The sequence below is a fragment of the Protobothrops mucrosquamatus genome, unplaced genomic scaffold (assembly GCF_001527695.2).
Source record: "Protobothrops mucrosquamatus isolate PMUCROS unplaced genomic scaffold, P.Mucros_1.0 scaffold2680, whole genome shotgun sequence".
Classification (NCBI taxonomy): Eukaryota; Metazoa; Chordata; class Lepidosauria; order Squamata; family Viperidae; genus Protobothrops; species Protobothrops mucrosquamatus.
The window spans coordinates 287,027-298,859 of record NW_015388727.1 but is presented as its reverse complement, the minus strand read 5'-3'; the positions used below and the strand labels follow the sequence as shown (position 1 = coordinate 298,859).

The following is an 11,833-nucleotide window of genomic DNA, read 5'->3' as shown; positions in this document are numbered from 1 at the left end:
AGGAAGGAAGGAAGGAAAGAAGGAAGGAAGGAAGGAAGGAAGGAAGGAAGGAAGGAAAGAAGGAAGGAAGGAAGGAAGGAAGGAAGGGGAGGATGGAGGCAGAGGAAGGAAGGAAGGAAGGAAGGAAGGAAGGAAGGAAGGAAGGAAGGAAGGAAGGAAGGAAGGAAGGAAGGAAGGAAGGAAAGCTAAGGATGAAGGACCTTTCTTGAAAGTTATCTAATCCTCTCTATCTGGTTGAAATTCAAAAGTAGTCTATTGATTGGAGATCTAATTACCAGGTATTAATAACAGTTCCTGAATTTTTATGCTAAAATGAGGTCAAGGAGGAAAGATGGAGAGGCAGCAACATGTCTGGGGAACATAGAACAACTTGAGGACAATCGTATTTAGGGCCATTTGGTGGTTCAGGATTCAAATTTTTTATTAGTTTGTCATAATGGTTTCTTTCCAAGATGCAATACAGGCAGTCCTCGTCTTACAACATTTCGTTTAGTGACCGTTTGAAGTTACAACGGCACTGAAAAAAGTGACCTAGGACCGTTTTTCAGTTATGACCTTTGCAGCATCCCCACGGTCACGGGATCCAAATTCAGGCACTTGGCCACTGATTCGTATTTACGACGGTTGCCAGGCCCCGGAGGGGGGGGGCTGTCCCGTGATCCCCTTTTGTGACCTTCTAACGAGCAAAGTCAACGGGGGAATCCGGATTCACTTAACAACCGTGTTACTAACTTAACAGTTGCAGGGATGCACTTAAAAACTGTGGCAAGTTTGTGGGGCAAAGCTCATTTGACGGCTCGCTTAGCAACCGAAATTTTGGGTTCAATTGTGGTCATAAGTCAAGGACTACCGGTAAATTATTATTATTATTTTTTCTTCTTCCTGGGCTGGAGAACCTTCAGCCTACGCTGAGCCTAGAGTCCAACCAGCCATGCTGAGTCAAGCATCTGAGAATTTCTGCCTGCACCCTTCGTTTGGCAGTGGAGATATTAAGCCAGAAAACCAGGCCTGGGTGTGAAATGCTTTCAGACTGAGGCCTCCCGTGGCGTCTTCTTACCCAGTTGAAAAAATTAAGATAACCATCTGTCATTTTAATGAATGAGCATTAACAGTCCCGTTGACCTGAAGTGTAAATACATAATTAGAGCCTTCTCTCCAAAGCTTATTATAATGATTTTAATAATAGGGGGGAGAAATAGGCAGAGGCGCAAGTCCAGGTAAGTAATGAGGCGAACTACGTCTTCCGCTAAAGCAGAATTTCCCATTTATGTTGTCGGTGGCAAAAGGAGAGGTGTGTGTGTGTGTGTCCTACCAAGTTTCTAATCCATAGACTGGCAGCCTCCCTTGTGGGACCTCACTGAAAATTGACGGCAACAATTTCTGCAAAGGGAGGGAATAAGTGTTTTCTCTGCAGCATGTAAGTAACTATAGATATGGATAGAGAAAGCTCGAACAGCATTCTTCAAAATGAAAAAGGTCTTCTGCAGTCACGACCTAAGCCTAAGACTGAAAATCAGGCTTGTCAGATGCTCTATTTTTTTCTATCCTGCTCTATGGAGTAGAGAGCTGGTCTCTGACAGAAGGCCTCCTGAAGAGACTAGAAGCATTTGAAATGTGGTTTTACAGGCGGCTGTTACGTAGAAGCTGGGTTGACAAGATCAGAAATGAGGAGGGGATAAGCCGCCTGGGAAAGCCAAGGGAAATCATCAAAACGATTAAAAAACTAAAATTAGAATATTTCGGACATGTGATGCGACACCCAGAAAAATACAGCCTACTCCATTTAATCCTCCAGGGAAAGATGGAAGGCAAACGATGTCCAGGCCGAAGAAGAACATCGTGGCTTCAAAATCTAAGGGATTGGTTTGGACAAAACTCAGCAGCACTTTTTCGTGCGGCTGCTGATAAAAACAGGATCGCCAACATGATCGCCAACATCGGATAACGGATATGGCAGAAGAAGAAGAAGAAGGAGAAGGAGAAGGCGAAGGAGAAGGCGAAGGAGAAGGAGAAGAAGAAGAAGAAGAAGAAGAAGAAGAAGAAGAAGAAGAAGAAGAAGAAGAAGAAGAAGAAGAAGAAGAAGAAGAAGAAGAAGAAGAAGAAGAAGAAGAAGAAGAAGAAGAAGAAGAAGAAGATGATGAAGGTGATGAAGAAGAAGAAGAAGGTGATGAAGGTGATGAAGGTGATGTAAGTAACCTACTATTCCCACAAATATGAAAGCAGGGGGAAACCGCGCAAGTATTTCTATTTCTTTTCAAAACAGTTTCCAGTCCTTATGACAATGCAGTTTTAAGTGTGGTGTTTCTGATCCTTACGGGTTTTTGATTGTGACTGAACTGAGCGCAATCCAGTTGATAAAAACAAGAAAGGAGTGAAGGTTTAACAAGGAATATTGGGAAGGTTTTTTTTTTTTACAGAGGAGTTAAAAGTGAGATAGCAGTTTTACGCACTAAACTCCTTTATTTAAATCCAAGGGTGTCCAATCTTGATCGTTTTAAGAGTTGTGGACTTCAACGTCCAGATTTCCCCAGCCAACATGGCTTAAAGTTGCCAATGTTGAACACCCCTGATTTAATCCAAAGGATCCATTTTATAGAAGAGGCGTGACTTCATCCTATCCGTCCCTTATATTAAATTTCAATACGCAGATGAATTAATCTAATCAGCAAGGTTAACCTAATCAACTGCCTTGATTGGTATAGTCTATCACATAACTAACGAGAATCTGTGACTGAAATGTAGCCTATCAAATAAAAGGATGATTTTGCATCCATCTGTAAAGGCGGCTTCTAATCCTATCTCTTCTTTAAGCTCCTTCTCTTCCATCTCTGCTACCGATCCTATCAATAAACCAATTTGTGCTTCTCTGTAATTGTGTCTGATCTACAGTTCAGATGTACCCCTGGGAAAACTGGGTCAACTCACATGTATTTTTCATGCAGGTCATGGCTGAAGAACACAATTCCACAAGGCAAACAGCTGGCTGGCCTTCCTCCTGGGGTGGGACAGTCAAGATGGAAATCTGGAATGGAAACAAAAGACCTCAACCAAGGCACACACCTCACTTAAAAATAAAATAAAATAAATGATTTCTGCTAACTTTTGCACACACAAAAACCCTTATATTTCCCAATTTTAAACCAATACTGTATCTGTGCCAAACTAAAATTCTAAGCCAGACTGAGATAAGGGTGTGGGTGTCCTTAACTATTCATGGGAGGGTTTTTTTTAACCTCTATGTAATATATAATAGAATAACAGAATAACAGTGTTGGAAGGGACCTCATCTTCTTTAGACCAACCCCTCGCTCAAGCAGGAGACCATGTACCATTTTGGACAAATAACTATCCAATCTTTTCTTGAGAACCTCCAGTGATGGGAGCACCCACAACTTCTGGAGGCAAGCCGTTCCATCGATTAATTATTCCAACCATCAGGAAATTTCTCCTTAGTTCTAGGTTGGTTCTCTCCTTGATTACTTTCCTTCATTATTTCTTGTCCTGCCTCTGTGTGTGTGTGTGTGTGTGCGCGCGCACACACACACACACAGAGAGAGAGAGAGAGAAAGAGAGAGAGACAGAGAGAGAGAGAGACAGAGAGACAGAAAAAGAGAGAGAGACAGAGAGACAGAGATACACAGATATACAGACATACATATATACACACACACTATATATATATATATATATATATATATATATATATATATAGTGTGTGTGTGTATATATAAAAGGCTATACCTCCATGCATGAAACTCTTTTCAGAAGATAATTTGACTCAAGGGAATGGGAGAGATTACAGAGACTTAATTTCAGCAAAGCTCCTCTACAACTGAGTTTTCCCCAATTTTGGAGCCATCATTTGTCCAGTTGGCATGGGGCAAAAGCCAGGAAGAAATTCTTTCTTTAACTTACATCAACTTCAGATCCCACCCAACTTCAGTTCTACATGCATTTTTTTCTAATCGACTGAGACTTACGAGTAACTTTTTTTTATTTCAGTAGGATCAAAGCAGTGGTGGGATTCAGCCAGTTCGGACCACTTCGGCAGAACCGGTAGCTAATTTTTGGTTGCCCAGGCCCAGAACGGACTTCCGGAAGCGGCATCCACACAGAGAACTGGTTGTTCACATATTTGAATCCCACCGTTGGATCAAAGGTATGGCTACCTTAATTTGAATCCATTTTTTTTTTTACTTTTAACGAACATTTCACCAATCAAACATTTACTAATATTTCCAAAATTTGAGTTCTAGGACATGAGGCCTTCTTATTTAACTAGCAAGGAGCCCAGAGGTGGCAGAGCCCAGTCTGTTTTTACAAAACATTCTAAATAACTAGACAAAATTAATCCAGGATGTGAGATGGTCAGGAGGCAAGGAGCAAAGAGCGAGAGCTGGTGGGCTGACCTGCTGATCGGAGCTCTCGTTATTCTGTACGGGTCGATCCGTTAAGAGAACAGCTCTGGAGATCTGCCTGCCAGAGAATAAACAAAACACCGTCATCAAGCATAATAATCATTTAAAAAAAAAAAAACAGAGCCATATGGACCCACATTTCATTTTCATTAAAAACAACACGCATTGCCCCAACGCGAGTAACGTTCTACACTCGGTAGTCTGAACATGGCTAATGACATTTTCACATATGGCCTGCTTAAGTTAAGAAATTAATAATGACTCCAGTCAGGCTTATATAAAGGTTACGGCTCTGACTTAATCACCATCAAAATGTAATGAAGGCATTGAGGGCTCCGTACGGAATGGGATGTTCAGCCATCTTGAAGTTATGTCCAACGGCAAATCGTTGTGCAGAGAGCTAAGGTGCCAACCGTGGCCGACCGTTACTGTAACGCAGAGTCATGCCAATGATGAAATTCGAAGGCCAATCAGAAGTCATCATAGGTGCCTATGATTAAAGCCCCCTCAAAGATCCCAGCTGCCTTCTCCTGGCTTTGTGCAAGCCACTTTTGAGAACTAAAGAGATCATCAAGAATGCTGTGGCAGCAGGAAACATTTAGAAGAAGCCCCCGTGTGAGCAGGCGGATGCCTTCCAGATGGGTTAGACTATCCACGTCAACGACCAGCGAGGGCCCTAGGATTATCTCCTTCTGCCCCAGGTCTAATTTACGACCTGAGCTTGCCAGAAAGAGCTATCTGGATTTCAACCGCCATCAGTCTGAAAACAGTCTGCTCTTTTATTAATAGAACGTGCAATAATAGAGCTGAAGGGATCTTGGAGGTCTTCTAGTCCAGCCCCCTGCTCAAGCAGAAGACCCTATACCAGAGGTCCCCAACCTTTTGGGCACCAGGGATCGGTTCTGTGGAGAGAGATTTTTTTCCGTGGACCGGAGGGGACGTGGTTTTGTGTTCTGCCTGCATCTCAGGGATGGGCTTTGCTTGTTTGTGTGGACCGGTTGCTGGCATGCCGTGGCCAGGTACTGGTCCACGGATCAGGGGTTGGGGACCCCTGCCCTATACCATTCTGGACAAATGGCTGTTCAGTCTCTTCTTGGAAACCTCTAGTGATGGAGCACCCACAACTCCAGTGGGCAAGCTATTCCTTTGGGTTGCAATGTAGACTAGCCTCTTCATGGTGCACCCCAGGCTACGTGACTTTGTCATGGCCAAATTGTCTATGCATTCTGGCTGCTGGATCTCATAAGAATCTCCCAGCAAGAAGCAGCAGCATGTGAACCAAAAATACAAACAATGGTTAATGCCGTATCCTGTTACGCCATACGAAATAAATAGGTATAAAAGCTCTTCCATTCATTAATTTTTCTCAGGGTCAGAAAATTTCTCCCTACTTCTAGGTTGGATCCCTGATTAGCAAACTTATATCCATTATTTCTTGTTCTACCCTCTAGTGCAGGGGTAGGCAACCTTGGCTCTTTTATGACTCGTGGACTTCAACTCCCAGAATTCCTCAGCCAGCACATCCTCCACCTTGTTACTTGTGTGTGACTTACACATATTTAGTATATCAACTCTTGTAGAAATCATCCAGTTTTATGCCCTGGGGGACACCCTGGGTTCACAGCTGGCTCAGGAATTCCGGGAGTTGAAGTCCACGAGTCATAAAAGAGCCAAGGTTGCCTACCCCTGCTCTAGTGCTTTGGAGAATAAGTCAATCCCCTCTTCTCTATGTCAACTTCTCAAGTATTAGAAGGCAGGTATCATGATTAAGATCAACTTAGTCTTAGTCAAACCCCTGCTCACTGCAGGATTCACTTGAATAGCAGTTCTCAACCTTGGCAAGATTAGGACAGGTGGACTTCGGCTCCAAAAATACTCCAGCCAGTTTTACGGATTTGCTTATAGATAAGGGATGAAATATGAGGTGAAGAAACATTTATTTAACCTTATAGGGGGTGAAGATTTGTCAAGTAGGGAAATACAATATGAGAATTTAAGCCATCCTATCATTGTCTCATCTATGTCATATTTATCTGGACTCCAGCCTTTAATCTCTGACCAGGATTGTGCCTATATCTGCATGCATGCTTAACCCTAAAGAAACAGGTGGGCCATCCATATGCAAGGAGGGGGAAATAATAATTAATATTTTATCAGACTTTTTTCAGATTGATTTTCAAAACAAAGGCTAATTTTGAACCCAGGGTGTCCCCCAGGGCATAAAACTGGATGATTTCTACAAGGGTTGATATACTAAATATGTGTAAGTCACACACGAGTAACAAGGTGGAGGACGCAAGAAGAAATTGGTCTACATAGACTTTTTTCCGCACTGATTTCACAGTAATCCAGGGAACCAGATAAAATTCATTGTTGAGATTGACATGGATGTCCACAAATGGTATGGCTAAATGCAATGAGTTTTACTTCTGAGTCAGCCTGCCCTTTTAGTTATTCTCGTGTCAATATTTACCTGTAAGATACGTTTTTGCATATTTTTTCTGAAAGGTAACTGTCCTCCACAACGAAATAACTTGCATTTATCCTTTGACCGAAATGATCGATAACGGCTTTACACCTGTTGGAAAACATGGGGGGAAAGTTTTAAAAAGCAAAACAGTTTGTGCCATTGTTAGTTAAATTGAGGAATATAAAACATTTATAGACTATAATAATAATAAAAAAATCCCAACCAACTTGTTTTCTTTCGTTTGAGCTTTTAGCATAGTTAAAAGAGTTTTGTCTGCCCATTTTTAGGTCTGCATTGTTTTATCCGCTCTTGGTTTTATTACGTGAAACTCAATGAGGATTATTTTCAACATGGTTTTACACAAATTTGTCTGGATTTTTTTAAATAATAATAATAATAATAATAATAATAATAATAATAATAATAATAATAATAATAATAATAATAATAATAATAATAATAATAATAATAATAATAATAATAATAATAATAATAATAATAATTATTATTATTATTATTATTATTATTATTATTATTATTATTATTATTTGACCAAAAAGAAAAGAAAGTTAGAAACATTTTTGAAACGATTTAGGAGGCTTTTGACATTTAACCATCTCTAGAATCTTTCCCAGAACATTAACTTCTTCAGCCTGTTATTCTTTCTGTACCAGCGGAGATGTTCCACCCCCAGATTACAGATCTGAAGAATCTGAAACAATCCATCTATAGCCCTATGTCTATATATCTCTCTGTCCTTCCCTCCCTCCTTTCATTTAAGAATATTTTTGAGTGTTAAATGTGTTTAATAGACTTTGGAAACAGTTTTTAGACTTTGTGCACAAGATAGAAGAAAATGAAATACTATCCATGGGATTTGCCAATTAAATTAGTCTACCTTATAGAAATGGCTCGTATTTACTAAGTATGTAAAAGTAAAAAGTTGTGGTTGTAATTTTACCTTGTGTTCTACTGTGTTGAAAAAAGCTGTAAGTCAGTGCTTTTTTTTCTTTCCATTTTTATTCTACGCTTCTTTCCCCCCTTTCCCTTTCCCATTTCCCTATTATTTTTACTTTAATTTGTACTTCATATCATGATAATCTTAATAATGTTTTTTTTTTAAAAAAATGTCTTTACTAGACTTCGTCATACAAGGCAGTAAGCTGTGGTCTTTTTAATTATAGCTAATTAAATGAATCACAACTGGCTAGACCTGCAGAGCATCCCAAGGTCTGAATCATGGCTTGTAAACCAGGGTTAGAATCTTTAATTAAAGCCATGCAAAACATATTTTAGATAAATTTAGCTGCAGAAAAATAGATGAAATATTGATTTGCTGAAAGGCACAGCATTTCTTTCATTGCCCCCCCCACTGTCTTCTCTTCTTCTCACCCAACAGAACAGCGTCCCAAGGCCAGGAAGACCCCCACTTAAGAGATTTTCCCCAAAAAAGTATTGAAAAAAATGTTTGCAATTTTTCCTACACTTCCAAGCCTAACATCTCCCTTTTATGAGATGATGACTAGTCAAAAGAGGAAATGATAAATGAATCACATGAACTGAATTAGAGAAACACAGAGGAATTTATTCGGCTCGTGACAGTTAAGGGTTTGTTTAAAAAAAAAAAAAAAAAAACAGGGCCCAAATTTGTTTTGCTATCCATTTACTGAATACTGCCAGGAATGCAAGCCAGAATGCTGGAATCAAACCATTAAAATCAAAGTGAATTCTTTGCTACTGTCTGTGAAGCTGTTTTTGTACATTCTTGTGTGGGCAAAAATAGGAGGAGGAGGGTGGATTAAATGTCATATTACAGGACCCCACAGAAAGAAAAAAAAAGATATAAATAATTCTTTCTTTTCTTCCTGCTTCATCATTCAACAGCGGCTAATGCCAGAGATTTGTTCACGAGCAGAGAAAAAGAATGCAACGTCCCTCTTAAAACCGATCTTCGGGGTTTTTTTTTTAAAAAAAGGAAGATCAGCAGAAGAATTCTTTCCAGTGCCAGGCTCAAATAAGGAAGCCACTTAGACAATGACATTATCAGGTCTCTCTGTCATCTGATATCTGTTCAGACAATGAATCATACAGAACCTCCATTGACCTTCTTCAATGTGTCGAGATAAAAGGATGAAAATTAGAATCCATCTCCTTGCCAAGTGGCACCAGTTATAAATGTACTTTATAGGGCTCATTATCCAAACTAATGGACTAAGGGCGACACCCTTGAAATGGACTTACCAGCACTGACAAAGCCAGCAAGCAATAACTCAGGAAAGATATGTAAATTTACCGTGTTTGCTATTATTATTATTTTTTTAAAATTATTATTGTGAAAAGATAAATTTACATTCGTCAGTTCTCGCAGAGGCCAGCGGCTTCTTTGGAAAACTGCGCTGCAAACGGCGCTTGAAGCAAAAACAGGGATGGTGCTTTTAAAATGTAGATCACAAAACCCACAAATACAAATGAAAACATTTTTAAACCTTGTGGAAATGAAACTCCATAAACAATAGCTATGTACCATTAAAAAAAAAACACCCTGAAAGGTTAAATTAAAAGGGGGGGTAGGAAGGAAATGCAATGTGCAGCCCCCTAAAGCAGGGGTCCTCAACCTTGGCAACTTTAAGACTTTAAGAATTCTGGGAGTTGAAGTCCACAAGTCTTAAAGTTGCCAAGGTTGAGGACCCCTGCTGTAAAGGCAAAAAAAAAACAAAACCCACCCCCAAACCCAATCATTTCCAAACAGGCAACAAATCTGATTGGCCTTGGGTTACATTAGCAGAAATACCATTCTTGGTTTAATTAGGACTGACTGTAGATGCAAATACTTTATTCCTCCACTCCTTCTCTTTGGCATTATCTATATAAATAAAAATGTAAATGTTCGTTTGTTCAAATTCTTAAATCTCCGAAAGTTCTTCACCGATTGCTTTGAAATTTTCACACAACGTTGCATTCGAATACGCGCGTGTTTTTATATGCCTATATTATATAGATGTCACACCTGTGACAGGTAAAAACATGCTTTTTTTAAAAAAACAGCGCCATCTGTTGGACGTAAAAGCAACACATGCTTTTACCAGACTGAGCCACAGCAACGCGTGGCCAGGGACGGCTAGTTTTAAGATATAAATGCAGACACCCACACTTCTGGGGACACAGGCCTTATCTGCGGTAATTGAGACTGCAGTCTTGGAAGGACAAATGTTAAGTTTGGGGATAGCCAAGTTTATCCATCCAATTCCATCACTTGGTTCAACCATTCCTTTGGACCAAGAGGCCTGCCAAATAGAAAGCTGAAGGATACAAAGATGGAACATTTGTATCAGCCAGAACATGAAGCTCTGAGGGGAACTTCCCAGATCTTCTTAAGGCAAATTAGTGCCAAATGGGAAGAATCAGAACCACACATTAAGTTCTAGTTAAGCTGATGCATTGCCTATACAGAAGAATCTGATCAACTAACAGTCAGCACTATATTGGCACTAGATAAAAGTCAATGGAATTCAGGAGGGGATGGACATAAACCGCTTGTGAGAACTCAATTTCATTGAGGGCCGCATCAGCATTGCGGTTGCCCTCAGGGGGCCGGATGGGTGTGGCCAGAGTGGGTGTGGCCTACTGGGTGGGTGTGGCCAGCTCTACATCGTTCGTGTCAAGGGTGTCTGTGGGGGCCTGGGCAGGAGTGGGATAGATCTGAGGGTCTCTGGCAGAAGGAGGTGGGACCAGGGCAAGGGCCAAGGCATGGTCCACTGGAGGAGCCTCACTGTTCCTCTCAGGCCATGCCAGGGGGGGGGGGCTTGTGGAGCTAAGACTGAATGCATTTCAGCATAGAGGGCCACCACAAAATTGTACATTGGCTCCTGGCTGGCCTGGGCCAGGGCCAAAGCAGAGGGGGCCGTTCCCTCACTGTTTCCAGGATGGCTTTGCGGGCCACATGAAACCGCTTCGCGGGCCGCATCTGGCCCCCGGGCCTTGTGTTTGACATGTCTGCTCTATTGACTCCGCCACCAGGCTCTGCCTGTCCTTCTCCTCCTAGTTTGGAGACCCCTGGGGTAGAGGATGGCTACATTCCCTATTCTTTGGGTCCCAGTTCTGTTCTGCATAGGAGGTAATGAAAACATTGATGGGAGTATTAGTCCACTAAAGGAGCCCCTTCTGAAGCTACTCCATTCTCCTAATTCAGGGATCTCCAATCTTAGCAACTTTAAAACTTGTGGACTTCAGCTCCCAGAATTCCTCAGTCAGTTCTGAGAGTTCAAGTCCACAAGACTTAAAGTTGCCAAGACCCCTGCCCTGGTTCTATACCTAGAAACCAGAAAGGAAAATTAGCCCTAGATCCATTCCCCGTCTTGTTTATCATATGATACTTAAGTAACCCAACTTCTGGTTAAGGCACTCTATAACATAACATTTAGTTTATAAAATTAAGTGCAGATGTTATGCTAAACCTAACCACCTTATGCTTTAGCACAGAGGTCCCCAACCTTTTAGGCACCAGGGACCAGTTCCGTGGAGAGAGGTTTTCCATGGACCAGAAGGGGTGTGGTTTTGTGTGCTGCCTGCATCCTGTGGATGGGGCTTTCCTTGTTTGTGCGGATCTGTTGCTGGCATGCTGCGGCCCGGTACTAGTCCACGGACCGGGGATTGGGGACCCCTGTTTTAGCACACTGAACAAGCTGCTCACCTTTTGGTGCTCTGCACCATCCTATTGGTATAAATCTTGCAGCCCCCCAAACATCAGTTGATTTGGTTCCAACTTTAAAAAAAAAAAGTTGCTCAAAAGCCCAATACTGGTGGAAAAATAATTCATTCTAGGCTAAGAGGGCAGCCTAGTTTATGACAACAATCTACCTCAAAACTCATTAAAGCCTTTTCTCTTAGAGTGACATGCATTATCAGCAAAGATTAATCTGATGAATCTTTAGGAGAGCTTCATTTT

The 11,833-nt window shown here is 41.2% G+C and overlaps 1 protein-coding gene across 1 annotated transcript in view; it reads right to left on the bottom strand.

The window, feature by feature from the left end:
* The window catches only part of CHM (CHM Rab escort protein), a 57,535-nt gene that overhangs the window by 6,659 nt on the left and 39,043 nt on the right, over window positions 1–11,833 (bottom strand). Inside the window, exons 10-12 of the mRNA XM_015825533.2 lie at window positions 6,892–6,996; window positions 4,410–4,476; window positions 2,926–3,022 (exon numbers count right to left, since the gene is read on the bottom strand). Of these exons, the coding sequence (XP_015681019.1) occupies window positions 2,926–3,022; window positions 4,410–4,476; window positions 6,892–6,996 (269 nt within the window). The remainder of the gene's footprint in view (window positions 1–2,925; window positions 3,023–4,409; window positions 4,477–6,891; window positions 6,997–11,833) is intronic.